General features: G+C 45.2%; 1 protein-coding gene across 1 annotated transcript in view; it reads right to left on the bottom strand.

The window, feature by feature from the left end:
* The window catches only part of ccdc88c (coiled-coil domain containing 88C), a gene marked incomplete at its 5' end in the record, with an annotated part of 110,420 nt that extends 88,770 nt beyond the window's left edge, over positions 1-21,650 (bottom strand). Inside the window, 3 exons of the mRNA XM_083633190.1 lie at positions 9,716-9,824; positions 17,918-18,030; positions 21,591-21,650. Of these exons, the coding sequence (XP_083489316.1) occupies positions 9,716-9,824; positions 17,918-18,030; positions 21,591-21,650 (282 nt within the window). The remainder of the gene's footprint in view (positions 1-9,715; positions 9,825-17,917; positions 18,031-21,590) is intronic.
* Positions 21,651-21,854: the final 204 nt, after the last annotated feature.

Here is a 21,854-nt window from a genome sequence, read left to right as displayed (position 1 = left end):
CCTTTTAAACAGATGTCAATTCGGTGCTGATACGACCTCCGTTGGCGGAACGAAATGACTCACCATTCTGTCTCTGTGACTTTTACACAGGAGGCGAGGTGTAATAATGGACGATCACGGCTTTCATAGGCTGTGTGAAAGAGCTACTGTGTGTGTGACATCACCCATCTGTTTGTTGACTCACATATATATATACATATATAGCTATTCACCATATGTTCAGACAGTTCAGGCAGTGGGCCAAATTCTTCCGGGTCGTGTTAACACTTCCGGCGGTCACGGCGCGAAATATGAAAGAACGTCATGAAGAAGAGAGTTGTTTTTGTAGCAGACAGTGCAGGGTGTAAAACAAAGAACGTAGCCTACTACTTTGAGCTCTGTACACAGCAAGCAAGCAGAGTATCCACTGTTAGCCAGGTCAGATAACGTTAGCGTCGACAATGACGAGCACTTTCTTGTAAAACATACCTGGACTCCAACAAAGAAAGCTTCAGATAGTTTCTTCTCCTCCGAGCGCAGCGCGAGCCATTTACGTCAATAAGACCCGCAGATGTTAATGTAATTCCCTGGAATGCGAGACTTAACGAGCCAGTTACATGGCGTTGCATTCTTATACATTGCCGTTTGCTTTTATTTGGTATGTTTCATACAATTGGCTAAATTATTAGTTAATTCAGAGTTAGATGATATTGGAGCAGCCAGCCATTTTCTTTTTCTTTTTTTTTAGTCACACAACCACACAACCGGGTCAAATGGGCGTGGCTACATAAGGTGAATAGAGACCAAAACTGTTTTGAACCAGGCTCTAAACATGTTTATTTACGCTGTGAAGACAGGCATTTTAACATGGGCGGGGTCTATTGGACTGACTCGCTTTTACAGCCTGTCTCAAGTGGCCATTCGAAGAACTGCAGTATTTGCCACTCCTGCATTGGCATCAATGCGAAAGTAAAACGCTTCCCCCTTGGTGCCAACAGGCTGCTAGCTTAGCATCAGGCAGAGCTGCTGAGATCAGGTTACCCCACAGGACAATAGAGGCAGAGCAACACAAGAGAGGGCACACCCACTCTCCCCACACAGCACGCACACACACGCACACACACACGCACACCCACTCTCCCCACACAGCACGCACACACACGCACACACACACACACACACACACCCACTCTCCCCACACAGCACGCACACACACACACACACACACACACACACACACACACACACACTCTCCCCACACAGCACGCACGCACACACACGCACACGCACACACACACACACGCACACGCACACACACACACACGCACGCACGCACGCACACACACACACACACACGCACACACACACACACACACACACTCCCACACCCCCCCACACACACACACACACACACACACACACACACACACACACCGCCTGTTGTGGTTGGTCCCCGGGGAGACAAGGAGGATCCACTCAGCCAGTCTGCTGGGAGGTCATCTCATTAGGAGAAAGCCAAGGCCTAGCCTGTGTGTGTGTGTGTGTGTGTGTGTGTGTGTGTGTGTGTGTGTGTGTGTGTGTGTGTGTGTGTGTGTGTGTGTGTGTGACGTGTGTGTGTGAGAGAGAGAGAGCGGTAGAGCTGTTGTTCCAGTTGATCCTAAACTAGGTCTCATCTTAACAGTAACAACTCAGTGACTGAAGGCTTTTGCACACCAAGTCTGTATTTTTCGTCCGAAATTGTCTCACGTTTTAAAAATAAATCCGACCTCATGTTGTGTCACTCATATTTACACACCGAATCCGAAACTTTCGTCCGTCATTAAAGTTTTCGGAAAAGGTTCGATTTTCCGCTTTTTTAGCATCAGTCAATAGCCTTTTGCGAGCAGTTTGACCCGTGTGTATTTTCAGATGACGGATAAAAAAACGCACATGAAAAAAAAGGAGTGTGTGTGTGCAAAGGCCTTCAGCGTGTGTTCACACTAGGGATGGGCAACGGATTTCCAAATAATCGTTTTTTTAATATCAAGATCGACTTTTATTATTGAAAGTCGAAAATATTTATTTCTTTATTATTATTTATAATTCATATTTTTTACCGGCGCCTGTCTCTTTAAGAATGACACGTTTGTCCATGTGTCGTTATCGTAGGAGCTGCCCACCAGAGCTGCACACTGGAGCAGAACGGCTCTAGGCTCAGCTGACAGCGGCTGACAGCCGTGCAGCACCCAGTACCTCCAGAAACACTAGAAACGTAGTAGAAATGGTGTTAAACTATTGGCTCATTTCCACCACATTTAACTGCCCTGCACAGCTCGTCACCACTCGGCTCTATGGATGTTCTGCTTCCACCGCGGATCATCTGCCCCCGCCCACCCCCGCCCACAGCTGGTCGTCATAGCGACCGCATATCTGTCCTCCGCTTATAGCCTAAGTAGGCTATAACATAACATTACAATTAAATCCATCCACAGAACCTTTAAACTGTTTATGAAATACTGGTGCCTCTAAATGACCTACAGTGTACATGGGCGAATGTGACAATCGACCAGGAGAATGGATATCACTTTGTAGTTAGTCAAACTCACAGGCATGCGCTGCGCTGTGCGCGGACGGGAGAGGCGCAACAGAGTGAAGCCTGTACCCCGCGGCCTCTCACCAGGCAAGACCGCGGCTTCACCAAACACCCGCTGCGGCCTAGCGGAGCGCTGCAGCCTCCACTCAGCTACAGAGCTCCCTGAGCGAGCAGCGGACTTTTTTCTCAGACAATTGAACACCCGCCACGATTTTATTTCACCGGAGGCGAAGGCAGCAACACAAAAGACTGATGGAAATATACATAACAGAAGAGAAGGTAAGCCCACTAAACTGGTATGCAGCCGCTAGCCTAGGTAAACCCAGCCCCCACGTGACCTGCTCTCTCAGTTCCCAGTCACTAGCATAGTGACTGAGAACAGGTCTGAGAGCAGGTCACGTGGGGGATGGGTTTACCCAGGCTATGCAGCCGCCAGCATTGCATATGACAGTCAGTAGACAGAGTAAACATGATTCTGCCTGACCAATCAGTCGTCAACAATGTTTTCACGTCACCGTATGAACCCAGGTTCACAGAATAGAACCACGACGAGGCAGGTACTAAAAGTAGCACGACTCGACCCCAAATCAAACCGGGCTGGGCCGGTTTTTACCGGTGGGATGAGACCATTTATCGAGTCGAGCGGAGCGGGACCGCGCTACTACCTGCGGTGGAATTGGGCCATATATGTCTATATTACAGCAACACTCAGCCACAAGGAAAAGGTTTCAAGACTCGTTACTGCATGAAGAAAAGCTGATATTCTGTCTACTGTTTCCCTGGGCCATCTCGGCGCTACGCTAATGCTAACGTAGGCTCAGGGAAGGGGGGGTTCGAGTGTTTTTGATAGAAATGCCCATGCCTAGTTCACACCAAGGCCAAAAAAAAAGATTAGCCAAAGTTGAAAGATTTCAAGTGGAGCGAGCGGGTGATGAGACGAATAGCGCGTCATTCACACAACAACATTTTGCATCAATCAATCAATCAGCTCATTGGCTGCTGCCTGGGGAGAAACGCTGTCTACTCACACACACACACACACACACACACACACACACACACACACACACACACACACACAGCTGCCTGGGGAGAAACGGTGTCTACTCACACACACACACACACACACTGCTGCCTGGGGAGAAACGGTGTCTACTCACACACACACACACACACACACACACACTGCTGCCTGGGGAGAAACGCTGTCTACTCACACACACACACACACACACACACACACACACACACACACTGCTGCCTGGGGAGAAACGGTGTCTACTCACACATTTGGATTGACTATGTATGTAATGTCATCGCACAAATTTGCAAAAAAGCATTGGTGTGAATGACCAGTTAAGGTCATACCATAGAGTTTGTGTGTGGTGTGTGTGTGTGTGTGTGTGTGTGTGTGTGTGTGTGTGTGTGTGTGTGTGTGTGTGTGTGTGTGTGTGTGTGTGTGTGTGTGTGTGTGCGTGTGTGCATGCGCGCGCGCGCGTGTGTGTGCGGCTGTGCGCGCATCTGTGTACACTATGAAGTGGGTCATTCTGGGCAAGACGGGGTTAATCTGTCTGGTGATGGTTAATCTGTAACTGCAGTCAAATACCCTGGATTTAACACACACACACGCACACGCACGCACACGCACACGCACACGCACACACACACACGCACGCACACACACACACACACACACACACACACACACACACACACACACACACACACACACGTAGTGTAGCCTATCTTCTCACAACACCAGTCGCTCATCTTCTGGGCTGGCCTCTCCTGTCTTTTGGTACCCGTTGGTTCACTGCAGAGAGCACCCCGTTAATGTGCCCACCCTAAAATCCTAGTCCACACATGGCACAAATAAAGCCCCTACATGGAACTAGTTATGAATACATCAGCAAATAACACCATCAGCGAGAAGATTGGCTATTTTTCTATACTAGATTATTTATCATTATGGATGCAGGCGACTAGTCGGTAGGGATGGGCATCGAATTTCGAATTTTCGAATAATCGTTGTTATTATCAAGGTCGACTTTTATTATTGAAAGTCGAAATTCGTTTATTGAAAAAAAAAAAATATATATATATATATATATGTTTTTTTTTGGTGAGTGAAATGTTGCATTGTCTCCCCTGATTCTAAGTATAGTCGAATCGCTTGGTTTGAGCAAGTAAAACAATTTTTATAAGCAACCTCTCCCTCTTCATGGGATTTCATCCGCCATTCATTTTTCCATAAACCTTGCTTAAAATGCTTATAAAAATTGTTTTACTTGCTCAAACCAAGCGATTCGACTATAGTTAGAATCAGGGGAGACAATGCAACATTTCACTCACAATTTTTTTTTTTTTTTACATTTTTTTTATTTATTTTCGAATTTCGATTAAAAGTCGACTTTGGCCAGCGAATTTCGAATAGTGTTTTTGCTAGAAATGCCCATCCCTACTAGTCGGTTAAACGTTTAAACGTCCGGACCGCTACCCGTCTGTTAGTCGGCACCAAAATACTAGTGGGTTAAACTAATTAAATGATTGATGATAATAATAAACACATGGGGCGGGAGCTGTTGTGTCTTTATGCAGCCAGCAGCCACTACAGTAGCCCCTCCATCTAATGTCTGGCTGTAAACAAACCAGCATGTGTTAGTGGGAGTGAACCTACAGTAGCCCCTCCATCTAATGTCTGGCTGTAAACAAACCAGCATGTGTTAGTGGGAGTGAACCTACAGTAGCCCCTCCCTCTAATGTCTGGCTGTAAACAAACCAGCATGTGTTAGTGGGAGTGAACCTACAGTAGCCCCTCCCTCTAATGTCTGGCTGTAAACAAACCAGCATGTGTTAGTGGGAGTGAACCTACAGTAGCCCCTCCCTCTAATGTCTGGCTGTAAACAAACCAGCATGTGTTAGTGGGAGTGAACCATTAGCTGTAGCTCCTCCCTCTAATGTCTGGATGTAAACAAAGCAGCATGTGTTAGTGGGAGTGAACCATTAGCCCCTCCCTCTAATGTCTGGATGTAAACAAAGCAGCATGTGTTAGTGGGAGTGAACCATTAGCCCCTCCCTCTAATGTCTGGATGTAAACAAAGCAGCATGTGTTAGTGGGAGTGAACCATTAGCTGTAGCTCCTCCCTCTAATGTCTGGATGTAAACAAAGCAGCATGTGTTAGTGGGAGTGAACCATTAGCCCCTCCCTCTAATGTCTGGATGTAAACAAAGCAGCATGTGTTAGTGGGAGTGAACCATTAGCTGTCATGTTAGCAGTAGCAGAGGGAGGGAGATGGCATCTCATAAAACCAGCGCAGTTTGGCAGTATTTTGATCCAGTAAATGAAAATATGGTTGTAGGCTGTGTCAGATCAAACTGGCATAATAATGTTAACCACGACTCGACCAACATTCAGCACAGGCATGTGGACGCAAGGACAGCAGGGCCTGATGCTATAACATTGCTAACGCGTTAGCCACACAAGCTAATGCGTTTAGCCACACAAGATAACGCAGCTCATATTATGGCAATGAATTACTTCCGGAAGTTAAATGGACTATATTTATTTAGCCTAAATACACGGTGCTGGGGTGAGTTGTCGATGTTTTCTGGTGTGCAATGTTCATAAACGGCACAAGATGATTTGGATATTGACGATTATGACGAACGTAATTAACAGTTTCAAATGACTCTTAAATACACAACATTTTTACCTTACCTTACCTTAATTCTTAATGTCTTTCTTATTGATGGTATTCTGTAACATCACCACACGGCCATTTTGGTAGGAAAATAACAGGTGATTGTGATCAATTAACAGTGATTACAATCAAGTGACACTTACAGCCAATGAGCTGTGTGTATTGTAGCGCCATATTGGTAGGAAAAAGGCTTGTGACATCATGGGAATACTATGAATAGACTTGTCAACTAGTCTCAATTAAAAAAGTAGACTAGTCATCAGGTTAATTAGTTGTCACCTGCATCCCTAATCAGGCATAATCAGGCCGCGATGTGGCCTGATTATTCAATTCAATCCAATCATTCAATTCAATTCAATCCAATTCCTTGTATGTGTACATACTTGGCCAATAAATCTGATTCAGATTCAGATTTTGTTGATATATATAGTTGTTTGTCAAATTTGATTTGGCATTAGTAAATCAATAACATTCACTGAGTGAAGAGTGATCAAACGTGTTGTAGAGGCTGTTTTGCACAGATAATACATTTGATTTATACAGGTGTGCCTTGACATCTTCATGTGGCTTTTGGTGTGCCTCTCCTCGGGCACAGCAAGTTTGAAAAGCACTGGCTGATCAGATTGAACTGTACATATGGACTCATATGAAGCTTTGTGCTTCTCATTGCATCATACTGTGGGGGCGTGGTGGAGCCCTTGGAGACCAGCTCTGTGATTAAGGTCTATACAAATGAACATGACTTGACTTGCTGCTCATAAAGCATTATGCACACAGTGAGTGCAGGGTAATTGTTATAATCAGTTGGAAATCATAAACACAATGTGCACAAATGTACTATAATAACTGGCATGATGGGAAATGTAATGTAATTGTCTGATGTCTGTTTGCGCTTGTCACAGGCTTCAAATGTGCTTGTGCCTTATCACAGTGCACATCAAGTCAAGTGTTACTCGCCAGCTGAGTTCTCATGGACCCCTTACATGGGGTCCCATGCATATATATATATATATATATATATATATATATATATATATATATATATATATATATATATATATATATATATATATGCATGGGACCCCTTACATGGGGTCCCATGCATATATACTTGTGCTGTATATATATAGCACTCATTAATACACAGGACAAGATGTTGCTATCCCTTGTGCCAAAATCTGAGGTAACACATTTAGAAGCCCAATCCAGATTAAAAACAAGCTAACAAACAAGCTAACAGCAAGCTAACAAGTTAACAAACAATAAACAGATCACCAGTTACCTACCCTAGCCAACAGCAGTATGAAGCATGTCATTGGGGTTTTCAAGTGGGCACCTTCCTTCACAGATGTTTCATTAAGTTAGGCCCACGACACCTCAAGAAGGCTTAACGGTGAAATCCAGCGTCCTGGAAACACCCCCCTCCATGCTACCACCGCACAACTCCAATTTACCTCATGATCTAATGCCTTCCATCAACCTAGTATTAACCTAGTCTTAGCCTTGCTAAGACTAGGTTGGTTCCGTATGACAATCTTAACTATCCCACCAGTACCACTGTCAATGATTCTTATATATATATATATATATATATATATATATATATATATATATATATATATATATATATATATATATATATATATATATATATATATATATATATATAAGCTGTATAATATAATGTAATGCGGTGGTGTAAAGACTAGAAACCAATCCCTTAGTCGTCTTAGATGTACATATTTTGCGTAGGGGATGGCTTTCCAATTGTTCACCCCAAGGGACACCATATGTAAACAGAGCACTACGGAGTTGCAAATAAAAAAAAGTGCCAGGAAGATTATAATGAGACTGGAGGTCCTGAAATGCCTGAAGTCTATTATCCGATGTTATATCGGAGAGAATATTGATACCATTTTTCTTCCATGAAGGGAAAGAGATCGGGCTCCCACCCACATAAAGAGAAAAATTATTAAAGAAGGATAAATGATTATGAAATTTGAGCGATATATTGGCATGAAATTCAACAGTTCTAAATGTGGTGATAAAATGAGAAATTATATAGGGCCAAATCTAGAACTACAGAGAAAATTATGTCCTGAGGTCTGCACGGGCTAACCATCTCCTCCTCCAATGAACGCCACGCCACCTGTGCTTCTGGGTTAAACCAGGTATGAAGAGCACGGAGTGTATAAGAGTAAAAAAACAACAACGTGTGAGTTATATAATAATTCACCCCCGTACAGTTGTTATGAAAGGTGAAATTAGCTATAGAGACCAAAACCGTGTTTTGAACCAGGCTTAAACATGCTTAAAGTTAATCCTGTTATAAAGTTTGGAATTTGAACATTGGGGTGAACGGGGGAACGACTCCCTTTGTGGGTCAGCCTCAAGTGGCCATTTGAGGAACTACACTTGCACGGCTTCCTCTGTCAAAGCCGGAGTTTGCTGCCTGCTCAAGCTAGAGTTGACTCGCTAGCGCCTCTTGAGGTAGGAGTGGTATTACAGTACAAAAACGTGGGACAGACTGTCCCATTTAACAATGCTTGGTTGCTGAAGAGACACGGCTACACGGCAGCTGCCACAGGCCATTTCCTGCTATCATCGACCGCTGCAGCTGATTGGTCCTCAATCACGCACGCTAAAAGATGATTGGCCAGGGCAATCAAGGTTGATCCATGAACGTTGATGTGATCCATCATCAATAACACACAGCCTGACCCTGGGCGTGTGTGTGTGTGTGTGTGTGTGTGTGTGTGTGTGTGTGTGTGTGTGTGTGTGTGTGTGTGTGTGCGCGTGCGTGCCTGCGGGGCAACTGCTCATGTTTCTACACCAAAGCTAAAAGACACAGATCAGAAGACACACTCATGACACAAGTTCAGACTAGGAGGCCAAATCTGATTTGTGAACTTTAATGACTTATTAATGATTCTATCCAGATTGGTTTTATGAGTCTGGACGCTCCAAGTCTGATTTGTGTCACTTGTCCCAAACCACATATGGAGGTCTGGACACACAGATCCGACTTGAACACTTGCCCAAATCAGATCTGTGGCAGTGCGGACACACTCCCAAATCAGATTTGCCTGTAATGTGAACATGGCCTATGATGGCTGAAAGACCTACAGATTGCACACACACACGCACACACACACACACACACAGACACACACACACAGCGCGTGCACACACACACACACACACACACACACACACACACACACACACACAGACAGACAGACAGACAGACACACACACACACACACACACCTTCACCCCAAGGAAAGGTAAATCAGCTGAGGATTAAATAACAGCAACATCTCCAGACAGACAGACACTCATCGTACCAGAACACAGGCACTGCTATGTGTGTGTGTGTGTGTGTGTGTGTGTGTGTGTGTGTGTGTGTGTGTGTGTGTGTGCGTGTGCGTGCGTGCGTGCGTGTGTGTGTGTGTGTGTGTACCTGGTAGTAAGTCCTGATGTGTCTGGTGAGGACGGTCAGGTTGTGGAGGCGGAGCGACACGTCGTTGTTCACGTTCTTATTCAGCCGCTGATTGGCTGGGCTGGGGTCGCTATGGAGACACACACACGCACACACACACACACACACGCACACACACCACAGCAGCAGTTAGAATGGGGCTATCAATGGCACATGGCTATTTAAGACAAACACACAGGCAGAAAGATCATTATGCACGCCGCGCACGCACGCACACACACATTGTTGTTGGTGAGGATTTACTCTGTGCTGTCAGTAGACAGCAGTCTTTACAGGCACACACACTGGCTGCTGACGTCAGCACACAAAGCAACTCACTTCTCATTCAAACTATTGAAAGGCAGGGTTTTGACTTCAACTGTCAACCAGTCAGTCAGACAGACAGTCAGTCAACCAGTCAGACAGACAGTAGTCTCGCTGGCCAGCCTCCTCTCCCTTCCGTCCGAGGAGTCTGGCGCCGCAGGTCTCCATAACTGGGATAAACCCTCCCCTGCTCTACTCTGCTCTCCCATTGGAGCGACTGTTTCGGAGGCAGCCGGATGTCCGCTCCCGGCTTATTACAAGCTCTGTCATTGGCTCTGACCATGTCAATCAGAGCAGCTTCCGCTCCCTCCTCCCTGTGTGTCGCTGTAAATAGTGCCCTGCCCGCCTCAGTGAAAACAACAACGCTAATTAGCTAGCAAGCTAACGGCAGAAACCTACACGCTAGCTTGTTGCTACATGCTGAAAACGGTAAGTTGGATTGTTGAAAACTATTTTCCAAGAGCACTGCCGCTAAGCGCCGGCCGTCACAATCCCAATATGGAGACCTGCGGCGCCAGACTCCTCGGACGGAAGGGAGAGGAGGCTGGCCAGCGAGACTAGACAGACAGTGCACCAGTCAGTCAGACAGTCAGTCAGTCTGACAGTCAGTCAATCAACCAGTGAACCAAAGGTGAGAAGGTGGCAAAGATGCTATTTTCAAAATTTGATTCCCCCCGGCCCCAAAGTTATTTTTTGTTCTTGCTTAAACCGATTGTTTTATGGTCACTCAAGATTCTCTGGATGACGTGTTGGCTTGGTTCCAGCCTTAAAACTCGTTATATTTGGATTTATCTAAATGTCTCTGGAGAAAATGGACGCGGGACAAAATACGTCACGAAAAGTCACGTGCCTGTTACAAACGTGCCTGTTGCCTCGATTACAAACTGACTGATTTGACAACTGACTGGTTTTGTGACTGACTGGTTCACTGACTGGGTGTGACTGACTGACTGACCCTTTCATATTCAATCACTCTTCCATTCCCTCCCCCTCCTGTGCTTTAACCCACTTTCCCGCGCGCGCACACAGTCGCACACACACACACACACACACACGCACACACACACACACACACACACACACACACAGCCTACATTTCAGCATGTGGGAGAACAATAGCCTGATTATCATTGTCTCTGGGTACAATAAGTAAGATATGAACATGTGGTGTCTGTGTTGGGACAGACAGCAGGACGTCTAGACGGGGCTTCCACCAACCAGGGCTTTTTTTTTTCTTTTTTTTTTTACAATTATAAATCAAAATGGAAACATGTCTTTTCTTTTTCCAATTCAAAATCCAAATATCGGATTTTGAAAATGTTGATTTTTTTCTCTCTTTTTTTCCATCAAAAATGCACTTGACATGTTGCATCAGTCAGTCAGTTTTTGCAGATTGATTGATTCACGCTCAGACACAGGAAAATAGAAAAAAAACTTACATATATCATCGGAATTCAACATTACAACGTGACTAGCAGACGCATAACGTGCTGATATGTGCTGTGAGAGATATTGTGCCTGAGATCCCACGCAAGGGGTCCATGAGAAACCAGCCAGGCAAGTCACCCGTCACCCCTAACCTCATCGAGGTAGGCTAGAAACTAACCTCATCGAGGTAGGCTAGAAACTAACCTCATCGAGGTAGGCTGGAAACTAACCTCATCGAGGTAGGCTAGAAACTAACCTCATCGAGGTAGGCTAGAAACTAACCTCATCGAGGTAGGCTAGAAACTAACCTCATCGAGGTAGGCTAGAAACTAACCTCATCGAGGTAGGCTAGAAACTAACCTCATCGAGGTAGGCTAGAAACTAACCTCGTCGAGGTAGGCTAGAAACTAACCTCGTCGAGGTAGGCTAGAAACTAACCTCATCGAGGTAGGCTAGAAACTAACCTCATCGAGGTAGGCTAGAAACTAACCTCATCGAGGTAGGCTAGAAACTAACCTCATCGAGGTAGGCTAGAAACTAACCTCATCGAGGTAGGCTAGAAACTAACCTCATTGAGGTAGGCTAGAAACTAACCTCATCGAGGGAGGCTAGAAACTAACCTCATCGAGGGAGGCTAGAAACTACTGTAACCTCATCGAGGTAGGCTAGAAACAGCTCCCAAATGGTTGAAAATGGTTGATTGATTGATTGATTGATTGTAGATTTGTTTCACTGGTCTGTGGGGGTGGGGTCATTGGTCTGTGGGAATATGTTGTGACCCTGGGTTTCACTGGAGACTTTATGTTCCAAAGGTTTTTCCACCCTGACAAGAAGATGGTTCTCTGGTCAGGAAACATTCAAGTCATCTCGTCTTTTATCCCGGTCCTGAATCTGTTATTCCATGAGACTGAATGAATGAATGAGCTTTATTTGGCACTGTTACAAAAACAAGTTTAAGAACAACGAAATTGAAGCAATCCCCTAGGTGCGTTAGACAAGACAATACAATAAGTCAAGGTAATAAAGATAAGCTATTTAAAAAGTAACGAGGTAATAAGGATAAAAGTGTTCAGTGTATAAAGTATGAGGTAATAAAAAAAAAGCAAAAAGTGTCTAGTTTCAAGTTTCAAGTTTGTTCTGTGTACACTCTTGTACACACTCTTGTACACTGAAAGTATGAGGTAATAAAAAGAAAAGAAAAAAAAAAGAGGTAAAGGTAAAGGTAAAGGTAAAGGTAAAAAAGTAAAAAGTGTCTAGTTTCAAGTTTGTTCTGTGTACACTCTTGTACACTCTATACTTCGGGACGGTCATTCCACTTAGCATATTTCCCAGTCCTATATACACAGTCCTATATACATTAAGGCATCGACAATGAACTTGGTTCTGTGTGTACATGTTTGAGCATTCTATATACATTAAGGCACAGTATATCTAGGATAACCGAGGGTGGTCGCTATACTTTTAGCATATTGCACATTCTTATACATTAGGCACAGAGTATCGTGTTTCCATTACAGTTTTTCGCAAAATAATTGCGATATTTCTACAACTTCGACAATGTACAATTGCGACTTGTAGGCGTTTCCATTTCCAATTCCCGTTACCAGCAGCTGCCACAGTGATTACGCACGGGGATCTGCCCATATCCCGTCCCCTGCATGCTCAAATCTAACCAATGGTCAATGCAAATCACAACATGAAGTTACAACGCATATAAACGAGCCTGATTATCAATTCAAAAGAAAATGAGTCACAAAATGTTGCTGGCTGCGGTGAATGCGAGCGCGACAGACAGAGGAAAAAAGGTAGCCTAATACAACTGGTCCGATTTAGAGATGGAGGGGAAAAGGCTGATTTGGTTCAATAATCAGAATGTTGTGTATTATAAAACGGCTCTCTCAAATCAAGCAATCTGATTGGTTCACAGCCATTGTATAAATCCCGTAACCCACTCCAATAACCCATGGCCATGGGTTATGAGTTGCCATGGCAACTCTCTTACTAAAAGGCTTTGGTTACCTCAAATGACAATGTAGAAAAAACAAATGGCGGAGACAGCTGTCAGATCCTTGTGAATCGATCTTCGCTTATAACTTTACTAATACTTTGCAGAAAATTATGTTTTGTACAAGAATAGATGCGGGCTAATGTCTTCTTTGCAAAAAAAAGGCTGTTAACCCCACATTTAACCCCGCATTTAACCCCGTAACGTTAGTTGGTGTCGGGCTTTGCTCAGCTGTTATCCCACTCGGCCTGCGGCCTCGTGGGATAACAGCTGATCAGCGGGATATATTTGCCACAACACACTGGCTCTCATGCTATATTGCTTAATTATAACATTGCACCTGAAACGTGTGTAATGTATTAGGCTACTCACAGTCACTGTATTCACTTCAGTCAGGAGCACCGCACGGTGTGTGCTTTTCATCCACTCATCTCGCCGCTCAAATGCGCGCACAGGCAGCCTGCTGTCACCATGGACCGCCATTAAACATGATCTATTTACCCCGGCTCTGCTTTTGCACAACACTCGTCTTTCTGCTAGGTAGCGTTGCTTCAAAGTTTTCCACTTGCTGCGGAGGTTTTGCCACGGCTTATCGAACTGTTTCTCCCTCATTTTCCGCTGCTTTTCCAAAGGAGAAGACGGGTCACATGACGTGCAAATGCGGAAAATGTGTTTCCATTACACTTTTGCGATAAACTGCTATATCGACACGTCTGAAAAACCACCTCATGAGAGCGCAAAAACGTTTTGCGATATTTGGGAGGTTTTTCGAAATTTAAGTGTTTCCATTACCCAATTTCTATTGCGATATTTAGATTTTGCGCATTTCTGAGGGTAATGGAAACACGACTATATGATAACTGTGTTAGGGCATGTTGAGCGCAGCTATGGCTCTTGGAAATAAACTGTCTCTGAACCGGCTCGTTCGTGCCCTCATTGCTCTGTAGCGTCTGCCCGAGGGCAGCAGTTCAAAGTGGCAGTGCCCGGGGTGGGATGGGTCTTTGAGGATGCTGTGGGCTTTCCTGAGACAGCGGGAGCTGTACAGGTCAGCCAGGGGGGGGAGGAGCTGTACAGGTCAGCCAGGGGGGGGAGGGGGCAGCCGACGATCTTCTGGGCGGTGTTGACGACTCTCTGGAGCGCCTTCCTCTCCGCGGCTGTACAGCTGCAGAACCACACACAGATACAGTACGTGAGGATGCTCTCGATGGAGCACCGGTAGAAGGAGACCAGCAGTTCCTGTGTGAGCTGGTTGTTCCAGAGTACCGTACTCTCAGGAAGTACAGTCTCTGGTGTGCCTTCTTGATGGTAGCAGTGGTGTTGGTGCTCCAGGTCAGGTCGTCATCTAGATGGACGCCCAGGAATCGGAAGTCGGAAGCTCTCTCCACGCTCCCTCCACACCAGACTGGTGTGTTAGCCAGGGACATGAAAATAATCTGTTATTCCATGAGACTGGTGTGTTAGCCAGGGACATGAAAATAATCTGTTATTCCATGAGACTGGTGTGTTAGCCAGGGACATGAAAATAATCTGTTATTCCATGAGACTGGTGTGTTAGCCAGGGACATGAAAATAATCTGTTATTCCATGAGACTGGTGTGTTAGCCAGGGACATGAAAATAATCTGTTATTCCATGAGACTGGTGTGTTAGCCAGGGACATGAAAAGAAGTGATCCGCACACCTTTGGAGCTCCCGTTGGAAGGTTTTTATTCAGCGTGACGTTTCGAGCCACACAGGCTCTTCCTCAGAAGCTCACGTCTGAGGAACATCTTCTTCTCACTATCCCAGGTATGTTTTGATCCAACACCCAACCCAGTGTCTTTTTGGATGTGTGTGTCTTTTTTGATCCTCTTCAGTGTTAGTTATCCAGGGAGCCCAGAGAGATTCAGCTCCAGCAGGCAGAGCAGGACTGCTGCAGCTGCCCTGCTGGACAGTTGCCGTGGACACCTTGGTCTCTAGTGATTGGTTAGGGAAGCCCGAAGCCCCGCCCCCTCATAGAAATGCTCTGTAGTGAGTGCAACCTCAGACTAGAAGAGGAAATGAGTTTACGAGTTGACTAGTATCTTCTAGAGAGAGAGTGGCGTCAGCGGAGGACCAAAATGCGAGACTCATTAGCCAATGAACAGCCAGGAATGGGTCTCGCGCTACTTTTGCATGCTAAAATAAAGCTGATAATGTACTATTTGAGTCAAGGGATGAAAAACCCTTTCAAAGTACAACACAAACTGTCTATTTTGCTGCAACTCGACAGTGCTGCTTTTTTTACTCAAGAGTTCCACTTTCTACTTCCTGGAAAAAAATGGTCCATTGGAGTGAATGGAGATGTCGGAACTCTTCTGTTATGCGGCTCTGGAGTTGACTATCAGGCTAATTTACAGCATTAGTTCCCTGAGAATCTCTTTCATATCCAAGCTAAATTGGTGTTGTACCTGAGATATCCCAAACCAAATCCAAACTGGATCCAATCAAATCGGGACCTTGTGACTGGCCATTGAATCCATTGGGGGAAATGGCCCAACTCTAACTGACTGTGGTTCAGCTGTAACGGATCAAACGTACACTGGCTGTAAAGGATCAAACGTACACTGGCTATGTCTTTATGCAAACTTCAACAATACATCTGGCTGTGATGTCTCCAACCTGCAACCAGCAAGAAGCCAGGATGTGGTCACACGCACGCACGCACGCACGCACACATACAGGAAACACTGAATTAACTGAGTTAGCATTCATATAGCCACTGCACACGTGTACACAGCACAGACACACAGCACAGACACACAGCACAGACACACAGCACAGACACACAGCACAGACTAGGGATGGGCATTGTAAGGGATTTAAATACTCGAGTACTCTCCTTCTGTTATGAAAGAGTACTCGAGTACTCCCCCCCCCCCCCCCCCCCGGGGGAACGACACACACACATGAAAGATCCTAAGTTTGGCTATGTTAAGCAGTTACCATTAGCATTCGCCAAATGCCTGTGATGAGAGCAGGGGTGATCTGCTTTGTATGGGGCTGTTCACAGCAACTTCACACACATTACCAATTTTGCATGGAAAAAGCGCTGCCTGGTGCACTTTTTAGTTTTTACAGATTGACTGTGATAAGGTGATCCGGTGTTAGCCGTTAGCCTACCTCAGTAAAAGTAATTCCCAATACATGTCGGTAATCATTCCATACTGCTTCTTGATCACTGTTAAGTAAATCCACTTATTAAAAACTCTGGTGTTCTGCCAAAAAGTGATAACTGCAAACATGATAACTGCAAACAGTAATAATGTTCGCTAACGTTAACCGCAAAAACCACCAACAACATCCGAGTGATGGTCCCCGCCCGTGGTGAAACACGGAACGTTTGGCTATGGTAAACAAAGTTACTGTCAGGGGTCCGTTAGTCAAAGTGGTCCGTCCGAGTAAAAAACATCTAACGTTAACATCTTTGCTTGCACATCTATATATAAATTGGCCATGAACGGAAAACAACTGCAATCAAATCTTGTTTATTTTACATCTGCTGAATATAGATTGCGTTAATATACATGGACGTCTGTGTTGCTGGCGATTCGCCAGACGCTGTTAACGTTAGATCGGCCATTTTTATAGGGGAGGGGGGTGGGGCGAGTACCCGGACAGCGGAAACGGTACTCGAGTACTCTCGTTACAAACGAGTACTCGAGCACCCGAGTACTCTCCCCCATCCCTAGCACAGACACACAGCACAGACACACAGCAGACACACAGCACAGACACACAGCACAGACACACAGCACAGACACACAGCACAGACACACAGCACAGACACACAGCATACTAGTAGGGCAGCTTAGATATAAATTCCATACAATTGTGCACTTTGTGATAAAAGCAAAGTGTACCAAAAAGAATTTGATAAAAAAAAAGAATTTGATATTGTTATAATTGTTATATTGTTATTGTTGTAATTAGATTCTCCAAAAAAGAATTAGATATTGGGGCATCATGAATTTAGAAAAAAGAAAGAAAGGAGGAAAAAAGCAGCCACAGACTGGCATGCTACATTTTTATGATGAAGAATTCAAATTTGGCCTTATGGCAATAATCACTTATTTTGAGTCTTGAATTGTGAGATAGAAGGAAGGTTCTGAGCAATTCTAACGTTCCGAATTTGAATTGCTCATCATAAAAAAATTCATGGTTTGACACCAAGATCATACATATCAGATTAGAATACAGGACTTTATTGCAGTTACAATTTCCATAGACTGCCAATCCCCCCCCTTCATGATGCCCCCATATCCCATTGTTTTTGGAATGCCTTTGGCTATAAAAAGTGTACCAAATCATATGCTTCCATCGCAAAATGGACAATTGTTATGCTTAACTAGCCACTAGCAGAGAGTTTGTAACAGTTGGGTTCACCACCTCAGTGTTGCTACTACCTACATGTGTGTCATGATCTTGTGCAGAAAGACGCCGTCCACCAGCTCCATGAACATGTTGACCCGCTCCTCCGAGCCCGCCCCGTCACACGAACCCAACGGACCCAACGTCCGCACCTAAAGAGAGACACATGATCAGAGAGAGATAAGTACATCACACTTAGCTCAGATATTCACTTGTTGCGTGCAGCATTTTTGAACATCAGTATAATGTATCATTGTCAAATTCATTGGGGAAACCTTGGTGTAATTACCGTAAACAAATAAGACCATGGTGGACATGATTGCTGCCCTCTATCTAATCTCACACCAGTTGTATTCTTCTTAGTGCTAGTGTTGTTGAGCCTCCAAATTAAGACTACAGTTCCCATAAACCATTGGTCCAATGGACATCGATGATAGAATATGATCATGGTCGGCGGCGATCATCAATCGCTGTACTATAAACTGCCCTTTAGTCGGATCATCAGCGTGCATGTAAATGTGCTCTATGCTATGTAAGACACTCTGAAAGCTCTGTTTGCCCTCTTCCTGTTGGTGCCATAAAGCAAACCATCAGATCTCTTGGACGTGTTTGTTTATGGCAATTACACTGTCACAAAATCAGTGCAGTAATGACGTTTATACTAAGACCGGAAAGAGAGAAAGAAAAGAGTTATTCAAACGTGTCAGGTGAAAGTTGCCCCCGGGCCCGGCTCTTTCATACACAGATCGCGGAAAAATAGCCGTTTAGGAGTCCCGTAAAGCCAGCCGCCTCGCCACAGAAATTGCTTTCACACGAGCCAAGCAGCACGGCCACATTACCGTGCTGCTCTGTACTTTCAGGTGAAATCCCCCGCTCCCGCATTGAAAGGCGAGCAGAGGGGTTTCCAGCTCCTCCTAGCCCAAATTAATATTTTCATAGGTTAGTGTAGCCTAGGCTACTGTATGATGAACGAATTCAATTCAACAACAGACTTTCCTCCTTCTCCTAGTCCGCTGAGGAGATCTGTATCGGCATTTTCATTGGCTGTTTGCCGATATCATAACTTAATAAAAAAATGCGCTAATTTGCGGCTGCTGCACCTGGAAGAATCCCCTCCTACAGTAGTTCTGTGTCTGGAGCAATGTCCCGCCCACAGCGCTATCTGATTGGTTACACATCAAGCAATAGCCTATCAGAGAGCTCAGAGATGAAATCTTGACACCTCACCTCAGTGCTTTCTGTTCAGCCGCAGCCTGCACTAGACAGGGGGACAGTGCGAGGCTGCCTGAAGCGAGAGCAGCGGACTAGTTGGCTGTTGTAACTACACTCACACTGTGTTAAGGTAAAGCAGCAGATATTGTCATGCCAAAGTTGTAATAAAGTTAATATACATAATAATTACCTACGCTGACATTGCAAAAACACCACGATCTTATGAGCGATTCGTATGAAGCGCTGCCTCGCACAGTGTGGTGTGTGGAGATAGGTCTGTCTATCAGTCTACTTTTTTTACTTTCACTCGTCACTTTCTTGATGCATGAGGTGATTTCCCCTGTAATTTTTTTATGAATGAGCTGACCATTCGCACCTTTTCCGGCTCGCTGCGACGACCTTTCAAGTGGAGGCGGGTTGTCCGCCAATACGGCGATGTGACAACCTTTGGTGCCGGGACAAAAGGCGTACAAGAATTACCCACCAACGCGCGTTCCTGCCTTTCACATCGGAGCCGCGAATCCTAATTTCCGCGCATTTTTCGGCTTTCATGGCCGGTGTGAAAGACCCTGCTGAGTGAGAGAGAGAGTGTGTGTGTGTGTGTGTGTGTGTGTGTGTGTGTGTGTGTGTGTGTGTGTGTGTGTGTGTGCGCGTGTGTGTGTGTGTGTGTGTGCGTGTGTGTGTGTGTGTGTGTGTGCGTGTGTGTGTGTGTGTGCGTGTGTGTGTGTCCAACAAAGGCAGGAAAAGTGGATGGCTGTGCGGTCAGGTCGTCAGGAAGTGAGGTCACAGAGAAATAGGAAGTAGCACAGGTTTAATGACCTGCTCTGCCGGATGGTTGTCATAGTCTGGGCCCACAACTTAGCGTCCCAAATCATTATGAACAAACTGCTATCTACAGCCAGACAGCTAGAACAACCATCAAAACACACACACACACACACAGCATTTGGATAAGTCTTATCCAAATATCCATGGATGTGCGCATACTTAAAAAAAAACAAAAAAAAACAATAACAGCCCTGGAAGCTGCCTCGACAGCTCCGAGAGCAGATTCGGCGTCTGAAGGAGTGGCTGCTTTCACCCACTGAAATGACTCAGAGTCCACATGGATCCACAAACGAAACAGAAGGTGAGCTCATGGATCTGGATGGTTTTACCCAGGCTCGTCTGTGATGGTTTTACCCAGGCTCGTCTGTGATGGTTTTACCCAGGCTCGTCTGTGATGGTTTTACCCAGGCTCGTCTGTGATGGTTTTACCCAGGCTCGTCTGTGGGTTTTACCCAGGCTCGTCTGTGATGGTTTTACCCAGGCTCGTCTGTGATGGTTTTACCCAGGCTCGTCTGTGGGCTCATCTGTGGGCTCATTTGTGTCGGTTTAGGTTTAAGGGGTCCTTGACGTGCAAAGGTTTGAGAATCACTGGTAGGCTTAGGCTAGGTGATAGCACCAACTTCCTGCTTTAACAGATATATCCTTGAAAAGAGATGACATGCTGGGAAATACCATATCAGCATCATCAGCAAGATAAGATGAGCAGAGCTAACGGAAAGCAGCGGCCCAAGAATTGAGCCTTGAGGCACACCAACTGTAACCATTGAAGCAGAAGAAAGATAGAGCGTAATCCAAAAAACTAAAAAAATCTGACGGTTTATCTGAGGACGGCCCAGTTGCACAAAGCACCTTAGGTTAAGATTTCCCTTAGAGTCAGAGTTAAGGTGTCCATAAAATAGAATCGGCTGCACAACACACCCTTAAATCTTCTCCATAAGGTTCAACATTTTAAGGAAAACATAAGCACAAGATTTAAGGGTGTTTTGTGCAGCCGATTCTATCTTATGGACGCCTTAACTCTGACTCTAAGGGAAATCTTAAACTAAGGTGCTTTGTGCAACTGGGCTGCAGACCTGGAAGTCCCACTTAGAGAGCCAAACTGAAATAGTCCAGTCTAGTTTAGGGTTTACATTGGAAAAAGCATGCCTGCAGTACAGCACTGCTGAGTCGGTGTGAGGAGCTGCTGGGTGCAACAAGGCCAGAAATAAATCAAGTGTTTTAGTTTTAATGGTACTGGTCTGCCTCCTCCTCCAAAACGTCAAGATTGAGTAGAGAGTGTGTTCACTTATATTTATGTCTAATACCTGGCTGTATAGATTTCGTTCAACAGCAAAAGCAAAAGTTTTCTCTTTGTACGTTTAAGTTAATTTTACCTACTTTATCTACAGTTGATATTGCGATGTTGCAATGTTACACAGCTGTTTACACACTGCTTGCGCTGGCAATGAAAACGTGTTTCCCATGCCAATAACGACCTTTTGAATTTCATTGAAAGAGTGAGAGATAAGTGTGTAGTAGCCCATGTGTGTGTGTGTGTGTGTGTGTGTGTGTGTGTGTGTGTGTGTGTGTGTGTGTGTGTGTGTGTGTGTGTGTGTGTGTGTGTGTGTGTGTGTGTGTGTGTGTGTGTGTGTGTGTGTGTGTGTGTGTGTGTGTGTGTGTCGTCCCTACTCACCCACGCCACCAGCGGTGAGTCCATGAAAGTGGCCAGCAGCTCAGACAGAGTCACGTCCATGTTTTCTGATTCCTCTCTGGTCGATCAATCACCAATCGATCATCAATAAATCCACCGAACAGTCGGTGACGTGACGTCAGTGGATCTCTCTCCTTGGTGGTGGGCTGGCGGCCGGGTCACCGGACAGAACAAAGCCCCCGCTCGTGCAGTGGCATCGATCCCCACTGCACGAGCTCTCTCTCTCTGTGTGCACACACACACACA

This window comes from Poromitra crassiceps (assembly GCF_964638095.1).
Source record: "Poromitra crassiceps genome assembly, chromosome: 3".
Taxonomy (NCBI): Eukaryota; Metazoa; Chordata; class Actinopteri; order Beryciformes; family Melamphaidae; genus Poromitra; species Poromitra crassiceps.
This window is presented reverse-complemented; position numbering and strand designations above follow the sequence as displayed.